The sequence below is a fragment of the Morone saxatilis genome, unplaced genomic scaffold (genome assembly GCF_004916995.1).
Source record: "Morone saxatilis isolate NCDOM2014 unplaced genomic scaffold, NCSU_SB_2.0 Contig24, whole genome shotgun sequence".
Classification (NCBI taxonomy): Eukaryota; Metazoa; Chordata; class Actinopteri; family Moronidae; genus Morone; species Morone saxatilis.
This window is the reverse complement of record NW_023339807.1, coordinates 9,157,231-9,181,776: the sequence shown is the minus strand read 5'-3', so window position 1 is coordinate 9,181,776 and position 24,546 is coordinate 9,157,231. Positions and strand designations below refer to the sequence as shown.

At 38.4% G+C, this 24,546-nt stretch overlaps 1 protein-coding gene across 6 annotated transcripts in view; it reads left to right on the top strand.

The window, feature by feature from the left end:
* Positions 1-24,546, top strand: part of cobl (cordon-bleu WH2 repeat protein) — a 52,624-nt gene that overhangs the window by 11,197 nt on the left and 16,881 nt on the right. For 3 of the 6 annotated variants that reach the window (XM_035671557.1, XM_035671556.1, XM_035671561.1), the window contains 8 exons: positions 802-996; positions 3,077-3,287; positions 5,338-5,566; positions 6,745-6,789; positions 7,485-7,573; positions 7,912-7,983; positions 13,503-13,685; positions 23,731-24,331. In XM_035671557.1, coding sequence (XP_035527450.1) covers positions 809-996; positions 3,077-3,287; positions 5,338-5,566; positions 6,745-6,789; positions 7,485-7,573; positions 7,912-7,983; positions 13,503-13,685; positions 23,731-24,331 — 1,618 coding nt within the window. In that variant the 5' untranslated portion in view covers positions 802-808. The remainder of the gene's footprint in view (positions 1-801; positions 997-3,076; positions 3,288-5,337; positions 5,567-6,744; positions 6,790-7,484; positions 7,574-7,911; positions 7,984-13,502; positions 13,686-23,730; positions 24,332-24,546) is intronic. The other 3 variants (XM_035671558.1, XM_035671559.1, XM_035671560.1) reach the window with 3 other exon arrangements.

Below are 24,546 nucleotides of genomic sequence, written 5' to 3'. Positions count from 1 at the left end.
TATGGCTCCAACAAGGCCTCTGGAAAAATCCTTTGTTTAGAGCACATGGCCTGGGCCCAACACGTTCCTTTGTGTTTCAGTTAAACACTTCAAATGAAGTTCATATTTAAAGGTATCCTTGGATCCCAACATTGTCTTAATATGTCTTTTACTTTAACTGCCCTAAGATCGGATGATGGTTATTGTTTGTATTAAAACTGTTTATCATTTTCCTTTAGAAAGCTTTTTGAAAACAGACATTGCAGTATTTTCTAAAAGTATGAGTAAGAGTGCTTTGGAGTGATAATAGAGAGGGTGTTAGGAACAGATGGAATAAGCAGCTGCTCAGGGATGGATCATCTTGACAACCAAAAGGGTTTGTCTCAGCATATCTGTAGACTGTTATGTAATCTAAATGGTTTTGTCACAAACAGAAGGAGAGAAAAAAGTCATTGGTATTCAGGCTGCTCTTGAGGATTCTCGAGGATTGTGTTCATTAGGTTGTTGTGCTGTGTAACTAAGACTGAACTCAAGAAAAAAAAAATGACTAAAGAAACTTAAATTCAGCTACATCATTTTATTTGTTTTAATAATGATTGAATATAGTTAGAATGGGAAAATCATCAGATGAAAAAGGTGTTTTACTCAAAAATCCAAACACTGTTAGGAATTATAAATGTAATACTCAAGTATAACATGTATTTTTACCAACATGCTGTGCTAAAGTCCTACATTGAAAACCTAGTACAATGTAGGAAACGACAACAAACCACCTAAAAGTTAATAATATTCTCCTCTATTTTTGCCATTGTCATCTCCCAGGAAGAGAATGAAGGCCCGTGCCCCTCCACCACCACCGGCCCCTCAGCCGGCCCCACGCCACATCTTCAGAAACACTGTACCTGATGGGGGAGGGACATCAGGAATGGATGCCAAGGAGAACATACTGAGACCCACTGTGGATTTACAGCTAACACTACCACAGGGATACCAGACTTCTGTAACTGAGGATGGCAGGTAAGAGGATGCAGAGACGGGCACACAAGCATACATTTACTCTAGGTGTATTATTTTTACATTGCATTTGGCTGTAAAATTACTTTAAACCAAATGTAATTTGCTCATGAATACTGTGTTGTCCATCCATCCATATTTACATGACATTATATCTATAAATATGAGGAGCTTAGCTATTGCTCAGCAAAACTTCATTGCCGGACAAACAGTATAAGGCCTGTTTGTGGCTTCTGGGTTTGTTTGGGTTGCTGTGCCAGTGGGGCCTTGTCAAGGGGTCCCATTCCCAAACTCAGCACAAGCTTTGTCCCAGAGAGATGACAGATGAAGGCTAACCAGCTAAGTGCTCTCTGCCCCTAATTTGGGGCTGAAAATCAGGGATTCCTCCCTTGTACAGATCAACAGGACACTTTTTATTATAACTATAGGCAAACCTTTTTAAATGTTCATGTTAACCAGTGTGCCATATCAACATTAAGATTAACATTAAGTGTATTTACAACACTGCATAAAAATGTGTGAAGTGAGAGCACTTCAGCATTTCCAAAAAACTCTTGCACACTTGTTGCCAGTATGTCATTGGTTAGGCTACCATGTTCCAATGATGGCTGACCCGTGCCATTGACAAACTTTTCTCTGCTACTTCTCACTAGTAGTAAAAGTAAATTGGGCTGTGTTTGTTGACTGATATTGTGTCAGATATGGTCATAATTGTGATAGATAAGGCAGAGGTGTCACATTGTAATCAGTTTATTGTATGAACATGTACAGTTCAACCCGGCCAAGTAAGGTAATAATACGTTTAAAAAAAAAAACAGTAATCAGTGTATTGTGGTCATATTTCAAAATAGTTTTTGTGAATTGATGTACTGTAATGTAATACTGTAATATCACTGATCTAATAATAGGGTTACACAATTATTGTATTTGTCTTCATAGTATACAGTTTTCTTTTCCAGGATTTAAATGTGCAAATGAAATCTTAAAGATACAGAGGTACTTTGTGATCTTTGTGATATTGTGAAAATGCTATATAACTATATTGTATGTGATTTGAAACAACAATCCTTGGCTCCGTAACATGCCTGTATAAATATGACCCCATGTGAACCACAGGGGTTAAACAGATTAAAATTAACTTAACTTTGAATACATAGTGTACAAATAGTGCTGAATAATTCAACACTATATTAGATCATTCATTTCAAATAGTTATTGTATTTTTGATTAACAAACAATCTGCAGAATCAGCTTAAGAAGCACATAACACAGAACACTGTGTTGGTAGATTGCAGATTGTCGTTTTAGTTTAGCGTCAATGTGATAGTGATTGTCAATGGTGTCCTTTGTAGTGGTATCTCTCTCAGTTCTGTCATCTGATCTGGCTGTTCCCAGAAAACATTGGAGACTGTCTCTTGGTTTCTTTATCTGAGGATTGACAGGTAGTACTGTAGGCCTTCTCATCAGCTGCAACCCCCCCGACACACACACACACACAAACAGACACAAAAAGCATGAAGCTGACTTCAGAGCTTCTCCTGTGGCTTGATGGACATAGCAGTTTGTCATATCAAAAAGTACTCTGCAATTTATCTGTCAGTATTTCTCCATTCCACTGTTTTGTGGCTGCTGTTTTATTGTGTGAAGGCTTGTTTCTGTCTAGATAAACCACACTGATTAAATATACAATATATAATAAGTGGCTTCTCTGCCTTCTCTTGTTGTTTTGGGGCCTTCTTTTTCAATTCTCCTGCAAAAGCTACAAAGACAGCCATTTGATATTCATGTCAAATCTACAAAACAGCTCAGTGTTTAACATCATAGCGATTGTGTCTGTCAATTAGCCATCCCTTCCAAGCGCGTCAGGCCCTGTCCCTGTTTTCTTGTATGAAGTAATTACTATTCTCTTTACCGGAGCTAAAGCTAGGTAGGCTTTGTAACCCTATCTTCCCTACTGCCTCTCTCTCTTTCCCTCTCTCCCCATCTCCTCCTGTGGTTCTTTCTTCCAACTCCCTCCCTCCCTTCCTCCCCTGTCTTTCACTTTCTCTCTCTTCCCCTTTCTCTCTCTTTCTCCCTCTTTCAGTAAGGCGCTGATGGACCTGCTGGTCGAGCAGTGTAGCCGCTACCATTTGAATCCAGCATTGCACACCCTGGAGCTGCTGTCACCCGAGGGCCACACTTTGGGGTTCAAGCCCAACGCGCTGCTGGGCTCCCTCAACGTGGCCTGTGTCCTCATCAAGGAGAAAGTCTGGGAGGAGAAAGTGGTGCGTAGACCAGCGCCCAAAGTGCCAGAGGTGAGTAACAGTGGAGTCTGATACTGTGATCTGGATGTTCTTTTTGTCATGTGTGCTTTGTACTTTGGATTTTAAACAGCATATTTAAAACCTGCTGAAATTGGGTGTGTTAGGCTCGGATTCTTGTGGGTTTTGATTGCAGAGACATTTAATATTTTAAGAAATTAGTGCAAATTGAGTAATAGGAATGTACATGATAACATTTATAGAAAATATCCTAAAGCTACCAGTGTTTTTTGGAATGGAAATTACCGTTGTCCAAATTGACAGTGAAGAAGCCCTTAATGTAGTCTGCATGTACTATACAGTAATGTCCCTGTCCCTTTTCTACATTTTACCTCTGACTGCTGGCAGAAAGCAAGGCCAGTGAAACCTGTAAGGGCCCATGCTAAGGTAGGAAGCCAGTTGGGATTAAACTGGCTTAGCATGACATTGGAGTCAGTTCTTACTCACTGGTTTTTCAGTCTGGTTTTTCAGTAAATGTGCCTTTTTTGTTTTCATCACCTGTATTGCTCTCTGTCTTGTCATCTATTTCTACATCACACTTGCCTATCCACACTTATTTCTACAGAGCATTAGTCTCGTTCTCTCCCTGCTCTCCTCCTGCAGTTTGAATATTTGATGAGTGCCTTACCTTTAGTTACCATGCATTATTTCTCTGCTCTTCTCAGGGCTCACTGGCTGCTCTCTCTCTTTGACCCTGCCTGGCCTCAGGCCAGAGTCTGACACTATTTCAGACACTGCTGTCAGTCATCTCTTTTCTCTGTTGTATCTGTGTTTTCATTGTACCACCAGTCTCAGCCGATGTATTGTGATATATTGTTCACTTGTCATTTTATTAGGTACACGCAGCTAAAATGAATGCAGTCTAAGAGGAGAGTCCTGCAATATATCTTATGTTCAGTTTTTCTTGAAATTGTTTGAGAAAGTTGTTGATTCAACTTGATGATCATTTTGGAGACTGCATTTTGTGGTGTTGTCGAACTGTGTTGTGTTATATTTAGAGGTGTTGTTTGTGTTGAATCTACCCACACTGATATTAATGCAATGGACAAAATGTAAGAAACACGTTTTAGTAAAATGCAGTACAGTTTAACATCAGTATATGTTCTCAAAAGTAACTAGACTGATTCAACCAGCACTCATTAAACGTGTGTAAACCTTGCATCCAGTCTAGTATTCAATGAATTACATAATTTTTTAAAGGCAGACTTTAACCTCAAGCAACAGTCTTTATTAGGATTTCAATGAAATTAAACACCTTCTACTAACCTTTGGAGTAAAGCCCTGACCTGACAGTATATACAGTATATAATTTTATCTGTCTGATATCTGTATTTTAAATATACAAAGAGCTCCTACTGTACTGCTCTTATGTATAATTATTATTCTGTCATCTATCAAAAACAGTTTTGACTGTGAAACCAATGGCTTACTGGAGAGGGCATTAGACCTTGGCAGAAGCCGGTGATCTGAGTGTTTTCATGTATTTGAAGCACCTTTCCCTGTTGTGATACATAACATTGAATGTCACTTTACTTGAGATACAAAAGCCACTAAAGAGCGGGGTGTGTGTTTTTAAAGAGGCTGATACGAACCACTTGGTGATAAAGACTGCTGTACAGAGCTTGTCTGTTCTCCATATAGAACACTGTGTAGTGTTGCAAGATTGACTACCTAGCACACACACATGCAATATCACATATTGCATGTATGAACACACATCTGCACACAGGCATAATCTTTAGTCTATTAAATGACAGCAACCAAAGTCTAACCTTAAGTTACTCATTACTGAAGTGTCTTTATGTCTTTGGATGTCTTTGTCTCTTTCTCGGCCCCTCTCCCATCCACATATTTTACATTTCACAAGTTCTGTTTTTATTCTAAAACTCCAAATAAAGCAACACACCACATAAGTTCAGTCAGTAAGCTTAAGAGATGTGGAAATCCCTGCTCTGTGACTGCCCGATCTACAATGGCCAAAAAAATCTGCCCTAATTTGACATTATTGTCCTTTTTTTCCACTATTCTCTCTTCTCTGTATCAGAAAACAGTGCGTTTGATGGTGAACTACCACGGCAGCCAGAAAGCAGTGGTTCGGGTCAACCCAGTGGTACCACTCCAGGCTCTGATACCGGTCATCTGTGATAAGTGTGAGTTTGACCCTGCACATGTCCTGCTCCTGAAAGACAGCATCAGTCGTCACGAGTTGCCACTGGACAAATCTCTGACAGAGCTGGGGATCAAGGAGCTCTACGTACACGATCAGAGTCTAGGTAAACCTGTCATTATCTGTTTTGAGGTTCAGTCATTTTTAAATTATTCAGCATACAATATATATTGTTATTGTTGTTATTTTAAATATAAAATTATTTTGTTGAATTCAATGAATTTAAAATAAATAGAACACAACCTTGATTTATGCTCTGTGAAAGTGCTGGCTTATGGGAGTAAGTTAAATAAAACAGATAAAAGACGTAATCATGGATACTGATAGGTGCCTTGGCTTGTCGCTTTTGTGTCATATTATCTTGCTGTTGGCCTGCAAATGTCCCCATAGCAGCATACTGTTGCACACACTGCTATAAGGGATCACAGTGTCTTTGTAAAATGTATGAATGCATATAGAAACACATAGATATTCAGTGAAATCAGGGAAAAATATTATATTTTCTCTGATTGTATGGTGTAAAATCAGTAACGAGAATAAAACACATATTGTGCTTAAACAGGAGGCTGAGCAAAGTATAGTTATCATGCAAACTCACCCAGAAAAGCTCAATAAGCTTCAAGGGCTGTAAGCCACCAAACCAGAATTAAATTGTATTCTGCAGTACAGCATGACTAACCATGTAAATATTCGTTGTCATAAAGTTTTATGCAATCAGAGTCAATATTGGTTAAAGCAGCAGCAGGCACGACAGAGCATAAACAAAAATATAAGCTTGTGTTGTGTTTCTTACTATATGTTTATCTAAATGAACCTTGGTAAATACAATTTGTCTCTGGGGATACAGTAACTAGAATACAACATCCTTTATCTAGTAGGAAGTTGGATTATGGTCTAAGATCTGATGTTATGGTTCATTACCATGGTTACTGTCCACACCCAGTGATATTTATAGATATTGTTCTTGTCACAGAGCGTCATCGTGGAGGAAAATCTTGTGATATGTGGTCATGAAAGATATAAGCAGGAACATTTAGAACATTATGTAATTTTTATGGTCAAATACTATTACACAATGCCTCTATATTGGTCTTTCACAGTGATTATTAAGGACATGTAACCTGATTTATTGCAAAAAATCATCAGAGTTTCTTCCACTGGTTCAACTTGACCAGTTGTGTTGTGGTGTAGTGCAAATACAACAGATGAATTAATTATCTTTGATACCGGTCAGTTATATATAAGTGATTTCATGTGTTTTTAAAACCTTGTCATGTTTTCCAGTTCTCCAGCCTAAAATGGCTTCTGCCCCTGCTCTTAACTACTCAGGTATTAGTCATGATAAGTCTGGTCTGTCTTAGTGTTGCTGGCTCCAACCAAATGTATCTGTTTAACATACTGCTGCTTGCTATTAACCCCACGTGAATGTTTGCTTGTTTCCCTTCAAAGAAATCATTTGTTGGTTTAATATCATTGTAATTTTGGTACTTAACATCATCAATCCCCGTTATTTTAAAATGACTTATTATGAACATAGTACGCCTCTGCTTTTTTGGAATTCAAATAACCCAGTAGCACAGCTCTTTAATAGTTAGTTTCCCTTCCCTCCCTGTCTGCAAGGCAACAGTTTTATCATGACACATTCTTACTTACTGCTTTGTAGACTGGGAAGGTTAGATAGAGGTGGTCTATAAGAAAAATAAAGCTATAGCGCCCTCTGCTGAGGAAACTCAACCAATGACCAATATAAACACACACAACATTATATTTCTGTTTATCAAGTAAAGCCAATTAATTGGACATAGAAATAAAAAACTACTGTTCTACTGTCATGGCAATCCCACTCTCAATTCTGCTGTTAACCTTATTAACCTATGCATGCTGGAAACATTGGTCACTCACTGAATTCCTCACAAACCTTTTCTCTGTTGAGTCTTACTCATTTGCTTTGCTTTTATGAGGAACTTACACTATCATGTCCAACTCCTCTCCTCCTCCTCTTCCTTTTTGTTTTCTTTTTGTAGACTCTGTCCGCGCCAGTACTACCACTTTGGGCAGAACAGAAAAGAAAGGCCTCCTGGGTCTCTTCCAGTTTAGTAGGAGGAAAGCCAAGGTAAGACTCCAGATCTTTTTGTTGTATTCACACAAGAAGTGTATTCATCTCACGCTTTAATTTCAGCTTTAGCAGTGTAATGATGTTTTATTATCAAAGTCATACATACACAATATTGCATTGGAATTAATGAATTAAAAGCAGCATTGAGGTAATGTCATTGAGCACTGTTTAGCAGTGAATTACTTGCACAAGTACTATAAGAAATATGAGGTCTTGTAATCATTTACAAACTAACCTTGAGTGGTGCATGCCATATTCAGATTGATGACTAAGGCAGGCTAAATGCATCGCTGAACAGTTGAATGGTGCATGTTAGCTGTGCCTTCCATTTGCAGACAGAGACAACATCTATGGACATGGATGACTGTGATGAAAAAGTAATCCAAAATACAGACACACAGTCAAATGTAAGTATTACCAATAAATCTGACAATTCCCGGACATGATAAGTAAAATCAAAGTGGGATCTTGTTTTATTGTGATCTTACATTAATGTGTCTCTGAAGCATTCCAATCTTAAACTATGGGTGGACAGAATAACAGGAACATCTGTACAACCAGTAACAGCAAAAACTATAAACAAACCTTTAACATTACCACAGGGATGAATCCAAACTTCTTTGGTGCCTTTTCCACATTTGCGACATTTGGACAAGCTAAACCAAGATAGTACTTATTGCAAGATTTCATCAAATGGGTTTGAGGGTTCCTGTTGTTATATCCATTTCTTTCATGGTTGCTACTCTCACTGTCTGTTACTCTCACTGTCTGTTACTCTCACTGACTGCTCTCATATGGCATTTAGCCTGATGTTTGATATACAAGCATTCTCTGTTTAAATAATATACTGTATATCTACTATATTCATCTTCATGGTAGATGCACATCAGTGATGCTCTCTATATTGAACTATTGAGAAATGTTGATTCGGTGTGTAAGGTCGCACCAGTGTTGCTACACAAGCACGACCCTTGTGACATTTTTACAGCAGGTACATGTGCATACACTTGTAAATTTCAGTAGTTAATAGTTCTGCAAAATATATTTGTTAAATAACTTGTGAGTTGACGAAAAAAATACTTAATAACTGTTACAGCTGGTAACACATTACCATGTCATTATTTTTGCCCTTTTTTGTAGAGTAAATGTTAATGTATTAATCGTACAATATGTCATTTCTGCCACTAGGGGGTCTCTCACATCAGAACAATAATAACAAGTTTGATGCCATAGTAAAGTAAGGTCATTGCATTTAGGTTCTCTGGGTGGGATTCCTTCAGTGTTCATTGTTCAAGAGTTTTTTTTTTTTTACGTCCGATGACTAAAATCCTTCATAACATTAAAATCAAGACCAAGATCTAAAATGTGTATTGTAAAAATGGAGCCTAAAACAATGTTAATGCATGCGTAAAGCGGATAAGACGCCGTTGACAGGTGACTGATGAAATGTACTAACCAGAGCAGAATTAGAGCTTTCTCTGGGTTTGAACATTGTTGGAAACATTTTGGATAATGTCAGTACACAACTCTAATAATAATAAAATAATAAAACATAGGTCTAGGGTTTACAGACATTGTGATTCGGAAATGTTACATATTATATATTTAATTAATCAATTGTTAAAATAATTATTACACCAGTTAATGATGTTAAAAAGCAATGCAATAAAAATGTTGCAGATAATCATAATCCCAGTGGAGGTGGTGAGTGCAAAGTTAGCATGACCCATAGAATGACAATAGCACACAATTTATGGGAAATATACAAGGTTAAAACATTCCTTTAAGCTCCGGGCCATCTTCACACAACAGTTAAGGTAATGTGGGTAGATGTCCTCCGGAGGGCAGCAGCTGTCTCCAGTCAGAAGTGCTCTGTTCATCACAGGTCCAAAGGGGAGTACTAACAGTGCTGCCCACAGTTCTTGCCCCCATTGTCTTTTCTTTCCTACAAATTAGTACTTAACTATAAAATGGCTATAGGGAATAGTGTTATATGCATAGCTTATGGCTTTTATCCTACAGCCTATGAATGAGGGAGTCTACAGTTTGTACTCTTTGATCAATCAAGGGTGCATGGTGTACACAGCAGTCTACAGTATGTAACTGGTGATGACCAGCTCAACAAACTGGTCCCAAGAAAGAAAATTAGCTAAAAATAAAGCTTGGAAGCTTTATTTTCGATCATAAAAAAAACATCAAGCTAGCTAAAATCTGCAGCGATTTTTTTACTAAAATATGAACTCCTTGCAAGCACTCAAGTGTGTGCTTGGAGCCTATATCCATGTGAAACCAGACATACATTTAGACGCTGTATTAAGCAGCTCTCTACCTGTTATATCCATAACTCAATCTTGTTAATTTGATTTTGAAGCCATGAACCCCAGTTCAGCAGCAGCCACTGTGGCTCACCTCAGATCAATATGGCATTTGATTGGATTAGCTGGAAAAACACTGCCTGGCTCACTCTGGTTCACTTCACTATCCCCCAAAGCACAAAGCTTCTGGATTGACTTCTCCACCCTTGTACCTCTTTGTTCTTAGTGTTTTTCTTCTTCAGCACTGAGCATCTGGTTTGCCATTATCATCCTCTTATTTGAGGTCTAAGCTGTCTTTGTGATCTTCCTCATCTTTTTTTACTGTCAGCGTCAGATTCATCTGATTACGCGTCTTCCTTTTGAAAGAAGTACTAACAATGAAGGAAGAAAGGGAATAAAAAGGAAATATGGCAGGAGAGCATGAATTCAACATTCATATAGATAGAGTATGCGGGATTTTTGTGAAAGTTTAGAATATATTTGATAAATAATAATATCCATTTATTTATAGGAGCTAATTCATATTTATTCATATTGCTATTTCTCAGCCATGTCACCCTTTCCAGTGGGCTTTACTGCAGCTAGGCTTTTTCTCTCTGATATGATTATTTCTCAACCACACACATGCATTCATGGACGCAAACAAACACACACACACATACACACACACATATAGACACACAGTGTTATCAGCCTGAAGGCATCAGATTACCCTACCTTGGCTACATTAGCACTAAAAGCCCAGCCTCTTATCTCTAATAGTTCATTAGGGGCCAAACTACTCTGTGTGTGTGTGTTCTGGTGTGTGTGGTCTTGAAACACTATGCTCAGACAGCATCATGTTATAGGGCAGTGCTGATTCTGAAGTGAACTGACCTAAAATATGGGAAATCTGCCTGTTTTTCCTTGTTCAGAGTGGTCCCAGTTTTTAGGCATAGGAGTAGAACTATTTTATCCACTTTAGTGACTCAGGAAGGCTCCTAATAACAGCAATAACATGTAGTTACAGAAGCAACAATTTGGGAACCTGAACTATTAAAGCGCACATGGAGGGGCATTTCAAGTACATACATACTAAGGTACAACACAAAGATGCTCTCAGCTCATGAACCAAAAGCCTCCCTAACTACATTCTACATTAACATTGAGGCTAACAAATGTTCACCTTTAATATGTACTCTTCTTACAATTAAAAAATAAGATATATCTGTATCAATTCCAACTGGTGTAACACATTTGATGAAAGCAGGTGAATTGTCATCTGTGTGGGTCATTGCAGTACTTTGGTGATAATACTGTACATATATATTTTTTATGTGCCTGTGTTTAAAGAGTAACTTAACACCACCTGAAAATCTTGTTTGTGACAACTATCAGTAGTGATAGTATGATGTAGTGTACTCACAGGTGTATCAGTACACCATGACATCACTGTTGGGTGAGGGTACAGGTACAGAAGTGCACACCTCTAACGATGCTCAACCAGCAGTGGTGCTGGGTGTGGTCAGAGATTAAACAGGCTTGAAACTTTTACCCTGAGAGGGCAGTGAAACACTGCACTTCAGCCTGGTTATTCCTTAAGTAGTTTGTCATACACCCCCATTTTGACCTTCTCAATCAGATGTATTAAAGCTTGTAAGTCTTGTAAAAAAATATACAGAAAAACAGCAAGTTGTCATTAATTTAATTTTTCACGCCTCAGTGTAGTCAAACAGAGTGGTTTGCTTTACATTCTTAAAGGAGAAAGTTTTCTTGTTAAAGTAGGCGTAGCAGGATCCCCCTCTGTGCTGAAGTAAGACTAACTTAGTAGGAAATGATTCTGACATTTTGATAGGCCACTGGAGATGTGACTGTAATTTTGCATGTGTGGTTTGTAGTAGAATCAGTCCTTAAAGCACTATAAAGGAATCCCCAGAGAAACAGTATGTGAGTCATCTGTACAAGTTACCCACTTTTTAATTATGAATGCTGCTGTAGGTTTGTTAATTTTCTTCCCTCACCGTCTTGACAGATTTCAGATTGTTTACCAAAGAGAAGGAGTAGAAGAGAGCGGGTGAAAAAGTCAGACAGAGTTTATGTGTGTGTGTATTATATTTTGGTGAGATGAAAACAAGCTCCTTTTTAGGATTCCAAATCACATCAATCCCTCACTTCCAACATTTATTTTTTGTTCTGTCAGTCTCCATCTGCCATCTACACCACCTCCCCCTTGCCCTGCTCTTATCCCTGTCAATCACACAGCATAGTGACTGAATAGCTGAATATTTAAATTATATTTTTCTGCTCTAAGCTTAGGTTGTACTGTGTTAATGTTATGTGATTTTACCTAAACTTGTTTCTGTAATATTTTTTTTTTTATGAATCACAGATATATTAGGTGTTACCTTGGTTATAGTCACCATAAGTTCTTAATACAACACCAACAGTGTTTGGATATTTTGCATTTTCACTGATTCTTAGAGGTAAGATGTATATGGTAACAATACGTGGTGAATGATGTCTCATTTCTCAATGGTAGAAAAAGTATCTCTTTAAGTGCAGCGCAAGGCAACAGGTTCCCCAATAAAATATTATTTTGCATGCTCTAAGAATCAAAATATATATATAGTCAAAACATATTTTTACATATGTGAAATGTCCCCAATGTAAGAACAAAGCTGCGAATATGTCTACTGTACTGCCCTCATCAGGACCTTTTTTCAGTACTATTCTTTCCCCATCCCTCCCTGCTGTGAGATGTTCTAACCTGGTCCAATTAATTCTAATGACCTGAACTTCATGTTCTTTTTGTTCTGCTTTTATGCTGTATCCAAGCATTGTCTGAATGCATCAATTAATCTGCTTTTAAACACTTTCTTTTCTGGGGGTCAAATCATAGGGGTGCAAGTGGTGGTTTGGTTCCCCTGTTGTGCCAAGGCTCTGTACCAAGCCGAGCCACGAGCACTTTGGGCTCTCTTTGATCAAATGTTGAAAACAATTTATTGTTCCAAAGCTTTTGTCAGGAATAGCCACCCTGTGACAATGCGGCTGCACTTTCAACTTGGTCAAATAGATATTGCACTAATTGTTGAGACTGAAACATGGACTATACCTTCAAAAATGGGTGCATCGTTTTTTCAGTCAAATTTAGTTCAGTCAATCAATTTTTATCCGGATTCTGTGTTTTGTTGTTCTATTAGACTATTGTGATTTACAAGACACAGTAGTGGACATAAGCTCTTCTCTCTTCAAGAGATACCTGTGTACAAAAAATAAACATACAGTTTAAGCGAAGACAGGCACACACACATTAACCTCATTTCATTTGTGTGCAGCATAGTATTTGAACCCACTTTTTCCAAGTTCTGTGTGAACTAGAGGTACAGCTGATATTAAAATGTCCTGTGACCTGACATTTTAAGTACTGTATTGAAATGTAACCCGAGAGGAGAGGTATGAGAATTATTGTTATAATAGATCTAAATGCTTCAAATAACCATTGGAGATTTGAAATTTGAAATGGTGGTCATGGTCATGTCTCTGACAGCTTGTATACATTTACACGTTATATACTTACATATATATATTTGTTAGTTTGTCCTCACTCCCTTTATTTTCGACATCACCCACAGGGTTCTTCGACAGTGTCCGGGATCTCCAGCATAGAAGATCGGCCCAGCACCTTGGGCCAGTCTCAGTCTGCCATGAACATATCGAGAATGTCTCCCAAGTCTGAAAACAAGAAGAGGAGGGCTCCGGCACTACCCGAAGCCCCAACACCCTCCATGGGACATACTAGTTTTGACGGCTATCAGGTGAGGGGATACATATGTTGAATTTGCCTGTGTTAGTCAGATTTAGACACATCAATGCCTCTTGTTCCACTGTAAAACGTACGCCCAGTGTGGTAAAAGCACAAATACATACCTGCAGGACAAACACTAAATCTGACCATCTCACACATATGAAAAGGTACACAGAAAGGATTAGATCATTGTATGAAGACATACTGCATCCAAAAATAAAGTCCAAAAAAACAATGTATAAATGGGACTAAAATGGTGACACAACCTGGTTTTTTCACCTTGGAAAAAACCCTGTTATGTGAAATATCTGAATGTCTCAGCTCTCTAGATTGACTTGAAGTAGAACATCTTAAAGCTACAATCTGTTTGACGCAGCCTTTCCCTTGGGTGTTTTGGTCTCAGATTCAGGTCCTCAAGGTCAGAGTGACCTGTATCATCTATGTTAGAGGAACAGCTCCCTGCAGTCTCATTATAGTGTTATGGCAGCATGCTGGGAAATGTTGTTTAGCAACCAACATCCTTCCTCCCTCCCTCTGATAATAAGTTATGTTTATTTGGAGGAGCTAGTGTTCTTGGATGGATGTTATCGAGAGGAAATGTTGTTCTCAGGACGCCATGGAGAATAGTGTTATCCTCTTTAGCTTTAATTAACTAAACTGAACTGTGCATGGAAGAGCAGAAGAAACATTTCTGAGAAATAACTAACTGGAGGTGCTACAAACATAAGCCTGAATGATCTTATTTACAGTGTAAATAGATATTTCTGTCCATTTAAGTTTATAATGGTAGAGTGAGTTTAATAATTGTGTAGCTTCAGTGGACCATATGAGAAGGTATATGGCTGGTTTTCATTATTAGCTAAAATTCTTTATGGTTCATTCTAACTTTTAAATTATAGATGTTTGTTTGTTTCTTTTTTCAATGCATTGTGCATCTATTAAGATGTCCCTTATAGCTGTTGTGATTGTTTTTAGTACTGCAAATTGTAGTTGTGCAGAGGGGCACAGTCATTTTACTGTCCACCTGTCAGATTAAGAGTTATGAACGACACTGGAGCTGAGACACATACTGAGACACCAGTGGTAGTCACAAGGGTAGCTTGGGTGAGCTAGTTGGGAAGGTCATCTAAGGACTTGATGACTGGTCTAATAATAGATTTCTCCATCTGGCTGTTATGCCTTCTCTGAACTGTTATCCTGTCTGAACACAAAGTCTGTGAATGTATATTCAGTCCACACACTGCAAGGTCATGCTTTGGTTCAGGACACCTCATGTTTCACCTCTCTGTTCTCTAGTGTTGCTTTTTGAGTTTAGAGATTGAGGACAGGCGGCTGTCACTGTGTTCTGCTTGTCTTATAAACACTTCATTCAACAGTATAGCAACAAGCCTGTAAAAATTGGAATTTACATAACTATACTGATTGATAGGTGAATATATCAATAGATAGGTTGGTTGCCCTTTTTCCCCTTAGTTTCAAATACGTATTCATTGCACTACAGTTTTTGTCAGTGCTAAGCCTTTGTTGGCCAGGTTAAAAGTGTTTCCTCTGATACACACAGTGTCACCAGCTGCTTCTTTTCACCCTCCAGTGAGCTTAGCCATAAGGGCGTAACACGTAGAAGGATCCCTCCTGGTCCGAAGGTGCATGTATCTGATCTGAACTAGCATTCATTGCTAGTGCAGTGACGAAGGTCCTACTGCGGGGAACTGAGCTCCCAGTTTAAATTACTGATTGATTAATTGTCTGATGTTGTTTCATTTGGTGCATGTGTGCATATGTGATTAGCTAGTGTCATCTGAGGACACAACTGAGGTGTTAGGTGTTCAGAGATTAGCAGCACGCCTGGCCTGTGTTTGTTGTCTGAATGTGATTAGAATGGGTTTAGTTTCATGACAGTGAATGGTGTCATAGCAGCCAGGTCTTTATCAGGATAGTTTCTCAAGGGCATTGGCATTAAAGATCTCTGCATGACTTGGATCTGTGGAACAACTCTACATATCATGTCAAATCACATCACAGTCAGAAGTTGTACTTTCTCATTTGCATGAAAATCGGCATTGTAGTTTCTCTGGGCAGTATTAAGTAATATTAGAAGTTTTGCTGTCAGTAAAGGAGCACATCATTTTCAAAAAGTTCAAGCTCCAGTGAAAACAGATGTCACGCTATACTTTTAAAATATAATAGTTCAGCTACTGGTTTGTGGGGATGGGCTGGAAGTGGGCCAGCTTGCCTGGCAGAACTCACACACAATTTATCACCAAATGCGCAGTTTGCTTTTGTTGGATTTTGCTGACTCAGACTTGTTGTACACTAAAAGTCTTTCTCAATTCCACTGCATACTGCTTTGTATTACAACCTACCCCACCACCTTACGTAGAAACTGTCTGTATATACATTACGAATGTGTGTGTGTGTGTGTGTGTGTTTGAGATAGAGAAGGGTTGGCACACGATAGCAGGTTATCTGAGGACAGTTCTCTATGATGACTGTCCTCATTATAGACCCCCCTCTGTGCTGAAAAGCTTAGGTGGTCAACTAATTGTGACTTACAAGACACAGTAATCGACATTGACATCATATTATAAGCTATAAAGATGATGAGATTGTTATAACGAAGCTACATACTTCAAACAGACTTTGGAGAGGCATAGATCACAAAGGGCAATCGTTTAAATCCTAATGGGAACATACTTAGATTAACATCATTGACAAAGTTAGGAAGGTCAGAGTCTCTACAGTCAACTGTGGAGATATTGGTAAAATTTAGGGCCACATTTTGGGCAGCATTTGTATCTACCACAAATGATACATTTAGGATAACTTTTTGTTACATAGTAGGACTTAGCAATATAGCTGAACAACTTATCATGATAAAATTTTTCATTTCAGTTGACATAAATAATTGTTGACAATTTTTTCTGACCTATTCCTAATAAAGACCAGGTGGAAGAAAGTACTGACCAAACTACTTTATTTTTTCAAGGTTAAAGTAAATCTTTTGTCATATGGTATTGTTGCTAAGCACTTCTCTATTGTGGGCTGCTTATGGATTGCTTTTTGAAATGTAACAGATATAGGTTTTGACGACATGTTGCATACTCCAAAGGGTGGGAGTGGCTAGTGTGATTGACTCATAGCATGCTCCATTATCAAGGGATATGATTTCGCTGTTTATGGGCTAGGGCCTATTCGTTGTGTGCTTTTATGGCGGTTTGCATATAATGTATTTAAGTGAAACTATATGTACTATAACATTTCACTGTGGCTCTGTCTCTTGCACTCTTTACTTTTTTCTAATGTGGTTGGCCTAAAAATGTAAGCAAAACTTATTTTTAATGTTGTGTTGATGTAATCTTGTGTAAACACTTATTATTTTGGAGGTTTTTGTTTGGACTTTCTTGTTAATTTTATCCTGGTGTCTTTTTTTTCAAAATAAGATCCACACTATTTTTATTTATCAGAAAAGCTAGTGTAAAGACAAGATAATACTTTTTTAAGCACTGCTTGTAAGTCATTGTACCCCACTGTTATACAGATAGTAGAACAAAATACAATAGTAATAGAATATTACTAGAACTTTTGACAAAGATCAATTCTGACTTGCCTAAAGTATATAAAAAATTAAGTTTTAAAAGAGAAATAATAGTACTACAACTTTTAAAAAGAAAAGAGAGGGGCAGTTTGTAGGATAAATTGAGAAGTAATATAGTACAGATAGTCCACAGCAGCTCCTTGTTTCTAAGGTAGATTCTTCTTTTTATTTACCAAAGTAAGTTACAATTAACAGCACTGTATGTTATTATTAATACATAGTCATTATACAACTCTTTGCACAATGTGGATTGATGTCAAGGTGTTGAAATGAGAACTGTAACATGTCCATTTAAGATCTTGTTTCATTTACAGTAATGACAGTAAATCTGTCTGGGTCACAGGTTGCTATATACAGTAGTGAAAATGGGAATAGCAACAGCACTAAAAACAGATGACACAGTATTTCAGGAAGAGTGTAAAGTCATCTTTGACTGTAGGAGAATCAGATGTTTTTTCCTTTCACTGGCGTCGTCATGGAGTCAGAGAAGTTTACCGTTTTGTTTCTGCAGTTTAACAATCAGCAATCTGTGTCTGCCTTTATGAGAGCATCACCGAATTAAATTATGTTTTGGAACATTGAGTTCAGTGAAACACAACCTTGTTTTATTTTTTTTTGGCAGTGATAGGCAATCTGTTATTGTGGTTTGGAAAGAAAGCCATGTCTACATTGCCTCTCGTGATAAAGGAGTTCAGAGAAATTCTGAGCTTTCTGCTTCACTGCTCAGTAACAGAAGGTGCTTTTTGAAGTGCATCTGTGCTTATGTGAGTTGTACGTGCAGGAAGACTGAAAGATAAAGACAGAACAGCTGAAGCAAGGAATTGGAGAGATGATAAAGAGCAAAAGAGAGAACCTGAGTGACTTAAAGGGTCATAGAGAGAAATGGAAAGTCAGGGTAAGGTAACATCAGGTCTTTTAAGGGTTTTACATGTGTATATTTGGGTTGTTCTACATTAACAATGTATAAGCTTTGGGATCGTTTTTTTTAAATGCAGTACAGCATGAAATCGGGTCGGCAGGCCCTCAGCAGAAGAAGGACATGGCAACGGAAAACTTCAACAGAGGGCAAGCAGCATTAAAAAGCAGAAGGTGAATGAGTAATAAGATCAGTTACAGTAAGCAGGCTATCTGTAGTCTGTAAGAAAAGTTTACAAATATTGTAAAATGGATTACCTACAGCTAAATATAGACCAGATTTGTATTTATTGCACTTTCACTTCTCCTATATTTTATTTCAACTCACATTTTAAAGTCCTGTCATCAAATGACAAAGCCTGGAACTGCCTAGAAAAAGGTGATTGACAGCATTACATGTATGTAGACTTATTTAGCAAGGTCCAATACAAAACCATTTGTTGTTCTACACAGCAGTTTCTTGTGAAACCTGAAGCCAAAGAAGGGTAATACGAGCCAGAGGGGAGAGGAAAGACATTTAGAGAAAGTCATAATTCACATTACATCTGTTTGTTGAGACAAGTGAACCCTAATGTGGGAATTAAAATTTGATGACTGTCTCTCAGTTAAAAGAACACAAATACACCATGGTAGCAGAAACACTGTTGCAACTGAACAAGAATACATTTCTCAAGGGAAATCCAGTTGTCAGATTTTACAAAGAATTTCCCAAGACAATTCTGACATTGTTATGTGTTTGCTGGACAGATTAATTATGGCAGTTTGTAGTATAGTTTTTTGCCCAAAACTGTCCTCACATGTCCACACATCATTGCATGAATTAGTTTTTGTGAGTGCTGCATTCCTGCCTGAGTCTGTGTGACTTCTTGATTGATCGAGCTTGCTACGTCTTTCTTCCTGATGATCTGTCACTCTGCAAAAATAGAGCGTTGGCAGCAGAGGGAGGCTTGTTTTTCACAGCCATCCATCAGTTCCCTTGTTGTCTACAATGGTAGCTAACTTTAATCTGCTCTGCTGCGTTTCCGTAAAGTTTTTTTCTTTTTTCTTTATTTGCTTCTGTTTTTCTTCTTTGTTTTGCTATTCATTTTTCTTTTTTTCTTTGCATTTTTTGTTTCCCCTTGATATCAGATTTTCTTTTGCTGCACATCCTGTGTTTAGTCTCTTTTGCAATACTTGTTGACTGGTTACAGCTCCACCAAATGAATACAACCCCCTCACTTAACAACATAAACAAAGGTTAGCCATGCTGTCGTTGGGTTTCATCGCTGTTAGTCTCTGTTGTATTTGTGGTTAAATAGGCTTAGCCTCGTTCAGATAAGAATATGTGAGTGAACCCGTGACCAAAACAAAGGAGGGTAAAATAACAAAAAGCAGTGCAAAGACAGAAAAAAGGAAGGTGACCTGGGTGTCACTGTTGTCAATAGAGGTTTGGGAGGATGGCTCCCCACATTTGAATTTGAATGATACTAGTACCTGGAATTCTACCGGTACCCAATGGTACCTTATTTCACTACTTTACTCAACATTAACAAAAATGAAATTTCAGTAAAAAAAAAAAAAAAGGCCTAACTTTTCTCACTATTGCAGAGCTTGTATAATGCAATATTTACCTGTAAATTTGGGATGCAGCTAGTGGCTGAGTGTTGGCTGAAGCTAGTATACTAATGCTAAGCTAACGTCAACCGAGACAGGGACCTATCTTCAACAACTTATCCAATTACATAATGAATTATCTGAAGATGTTGATGAAATTAAAGTTTTGACGTCCATGGAGAAGAACTCAACTTCTTCAGTGCTGGCTGCAGGTGTGCTAACGTTAGCTGTGTCTGCTGTGGGGTCCCTGGCCAGCTTTGCATTTTGCATTAAAAATATTGCAGCGAGTGTTGTCTGCGCTTTAATAAGTGTAACCACACTTGTGACAGCTTTTGGCTCACCATTGGCCTGACTCACTGGGACAAACTGCAGTGTTGGCCTAGTCTCGCTCTCTCTCTCTCTCTCTATACTCTAATTTACTCTCTCACCAAGAGAAGAAACTTGGCACAGATTGATTTAACGTGGATTGGTACTCTTTATATTATCTATTTATATTAATGTGCAATATACCCTGTGTAGTGTATGTCTACTCGTGCTGAATGAAGTGTACTGTAGATAGGCACTGTAAGCTTTTTATTTTTACACACTGACCTTGAAGATTGTGAAGTTGAGGGGCTGGAATAGGGAACACGTCTCCCTGCCATGCTGCCTGTATAGGACAGGATCTGTTTGCACTTGAAGCTGTCAAAACATCTTGTGTATGAGACCAGCCAGGACAGATGGGACAAACAAATGAAGCAAATGTACTAAAATATGGCTGTTTCTGAGTGTGTGTGCATGTGAGTGTGTTGAGATTCCTCTAAACGTGTGGATTTGTAGGAAAAAGATAATCAGTGATTTTTTAAATTTAATTTTGGAGAGGTTATCACCACATTTGTTGTGGATTATAATTAGAAAGCAGTCAGCATATAAATGTAATCCAATATTTATTTATATTATACTAAGGGTGAAGTGATTAGTTGATCAGTCCATCAACAGTATGAATCATAAACAATTTTGATGATTGATTAATCATGTAAGTCAGTGAGTCAGCACGAAAGTTGCTGTTTCCTGCCGTGTGACAACTTGCCTCTTTTGGATATTTTTGATTAGTATGACTAAATACTAAAACTAAATAGCTATATATATTTTTTAAACTAAATATACTGCAGTGTTGCCTACAGAAAGACACCCTTTAAATGAGCAAAACAGTCACTATGCTACTACTACTACTGTTACTTCTAACCCCTAGCCCAAAACTCGCTGTGAATATCACCGTAAACGTCGAGAGGAGGAGAAGAAAACATTTCAGTAGGTCAGTAGGACAAAGTAGACAACAATAGAACTGGGTCAGCCATGTCTCGTCTTACCCTTAGCTAGCCTCCTCTATGCCCCCCTTTCACACGCACATTGTTAAGACTTAAACATGAAATGCTTTCCATCATACATCCCACACATGTTCATTATAACACACACACACAATAACCCAACACATGCTAACTGTCTTCAAAAATACTGTTAGGATGTTTTTGACCTTGGTGACCTCACAGCGTTGAAACAGTTCAGCCACTATTATAACCTCTTACACGCACATACATACACATACATCTGCTCACACACATGCATATGTGAATGTACTCATGCATGCTGACATGCACAAGCACACAAACATATACAGTGTAACCCCCTCTCATACACACACACACACACATTCTCCCTTTTCACATTTCACATTAGTGCTGTAATGTTGCTCTGTCACAAAGCCCCTCACCTATCAAGGGTCCTTCGAAACAACAGATGAATGGTCACGCAACAGGTTGAAGCCTCCATGGGTGGCCCTATCTGATAAACATGATCCAACATGGGGCCCTTCACCTCTCAAACCGCAGAGTGGAAAATTTAATGGACACACTGGACCGGCATAGCATTGCTGGCTATGTGCTTTTGTGTGAAGGCACACTCCCTTTTAAAATATACCCATGTCCACATATGTTGTATTGTTTCTCAAACGTTCTTTGATCAAAGCCCATACAAAACCAAACAGGAAGAGAAAATTCTGAATGCGTTAAAGCAAGGAAGCATGTTGCTTGATAATAACTGCTCTTTCAGGATGTGCACATCATGAGACAATGGTTACACCTTAAATTTAACAAAAAATATGTTTCATTTTCTCCTCTACATTTTAGTTTAGTTATGGTAACTTATTTGTCTGCAAAATGACAAAAACAAAACTACAGCATTTTTACAGCTGAGCTTCTATCCCTCAGAATCATATCTAAGAAGTCTTCCGTCCAAACACCATTTATAAGACAAAACACTGCAGTGAACATGAAAGCTGTGAGTAGATGTAATCAAGTTCACTATTTTACACTTCTAAGTGGAGTGAACAAACAAGTTAACTTTGGTATGGAAACAAGAACATCAGACAATCAGATGGTGGCTGATGACGTGCCTACATCCTTTCTTAATCATCAGAAATAAATGGACTTCTGGTGACTTGTTTATTGGGTTTCTTCAAATTATAGATACTTAAAACAGCAGAAAATCACCCATGAATCTGACTTCTGTTAACATCTAAATGTTTGTCTCTAAAAGATAGCCTACCCAAAACAAATCTACAATGTGATTGAACAATTTCAAGTAAATGGGAATGGAAAGAGGCGTTTAGTAGGATTAAGCAAGTACTCGGCTAAAACGAGTGTTAGTACAGATAATGTACAAGATCATCGGAGTAAAATGTGTCGATATTCGTAATAGTGTAGCAACTTTTATTAAAAAAAGCTGTAAATTGTTCTGCTTACTCTTGTAAGCAGCAGAAAGACTGCTCTGAAGCTCAGTTCTGAGGCTGTTCTATAAATAGTTTTTAAAAGAACATATCTGGTTTAAGCCCCACCAATCTACAGTATGGATAAGAATAGAAATAATTTAGTTAGTTGAACAGATACAGATACAGTTAATGGTGTACTCTCTCAACACTGGTGTTTAGCATCTCTGTGTTCATATCCACTATTTTTAACTATTTTATTATTACGTATATATATTATTTTGGTGTACAATGTGAAAGAACTGCTCGAAAGTGAACTGATTATTCACTTACACAACTTTGCATGGATTTCATTTGATATTGTTTCTGCTTGTGATTTGATGCAACTTGATTTGATTGCACTCAAGGCATCAGGACTTGAGAATCCACTCGGTACTCAGGCAGTCGTATTCTTTGTTGTGACTTGACTTGTGAGACATGAGCAGAAATGACCAGATCCAGCCTCTAGCTTGCAGGAATACACGTGTAGCTGTTGGAATAAAGAGTTTCTGAAAATACCATCTTTCCTCATGGTATACAGCTGTTCTCCCCTCTGTAACATAACTTGCTGCAAATGTAACACACATAAACACAGTGTATACATAATCATATTACATAGTCAGCCTAAGATAATGTATAGTGTGACCTTGAATGTGGTATAATACAGAATCTTGATTCTTGGCTTCAGTCTCTAACGAACTTAAGTACATGCTGCGTTTGTTTTGTGTTTGCACACACGGAAGAAATTGCATAATTTCGCTGTCACAGTGCTGTCACTTCAACGCCTGAAGTGATCAGTGATTTAGTATTACGAGTAATTCAGCAAGGCAGAATTACATTTGATGTCCCGTTCAATAATAAGAAGAGCCACCACATTAAATACAAATACAGTATCAATATGTACTATCACAATACCACTGCATCAAATTAATTGTACCACTGCCAGATGTTATATATCTTGTAGGATAATTTAAAAGGAATGTTGGCACTTGGATTTGAGGACTCAGACGCCTGCCAGAACTCCACTTGATTTAATTACTCAGTAGTAAACTCAGTCCTGGTAGACAGGCTGATTTATGGTTAGACCACACACTCACATATGCACAAGGTGCTCACATACTTTAACTTTTCTACTGTCTGTCTCCCTTTCTTTCTCTTGTTTTCAATCAGATGGGCCTCGGCTCAGAAAGCCAGCAGAGGAAAAGAAAGGCTCCAGCCCCTCCTCCCACTCCAGCTTCCATCACCCCAAGCCTTGACGACACTTCATCCTCTGCCAATCCCACCCCTGATAACCACGCTACTGAAACACCTACCCCGGCCTTTCGTACCAAGGTGTCACAGTCAACCACCGTCTCTGCTACCACAGTGGTATCGCAAAAATTGCAACCAGTCGCAGCTGCACAACCTCCACATGGGTCCGCCGACACCCCAACCCCCAGCTCCCCGACCCCAAGTAGCAGCACCACGGACAGCCTGGCTGTCCAGGATTCCAGCTCTGAACTCAGCCAAAGCCTCAACGACTCAGACGCTGACCTAGACCAGACCGGTTCCCAATGCAGCAGTCTCACCAGCAGCACAGGAAGCAGGTCTGTGCAGGTCCAACCCATGAAGAAAAGCTCCAGCAGTAGGATGAAGGAATCTGAGAAGTCCAGCAGCATGGCTGCTAAATTAGATCAAGAGGCAACCTCGGCCAGCAGCTCCAAGTCGGATACTGAGTCGGCCCTAAACCTGAAACTGGATGAAGTTGAGAACAACAGACACAGCGCAATGGGTAAATATCTATAAAATGGCATAACAGTAAAAAAAAAAACAGCACCTGACACAGATGTTAGAAATAAGAATCTACATTTGAATATTTCAGTGTATAAATGCAACCAGTTTAGTTTAGTAAGTTTCAAATGAAAGCATCTCTCAGTTATCAGACTAGTTCTTCTCAAATTAAAGACAGAGACAGCACTGCATAGATGTACAGAAGTGATAGCAAAT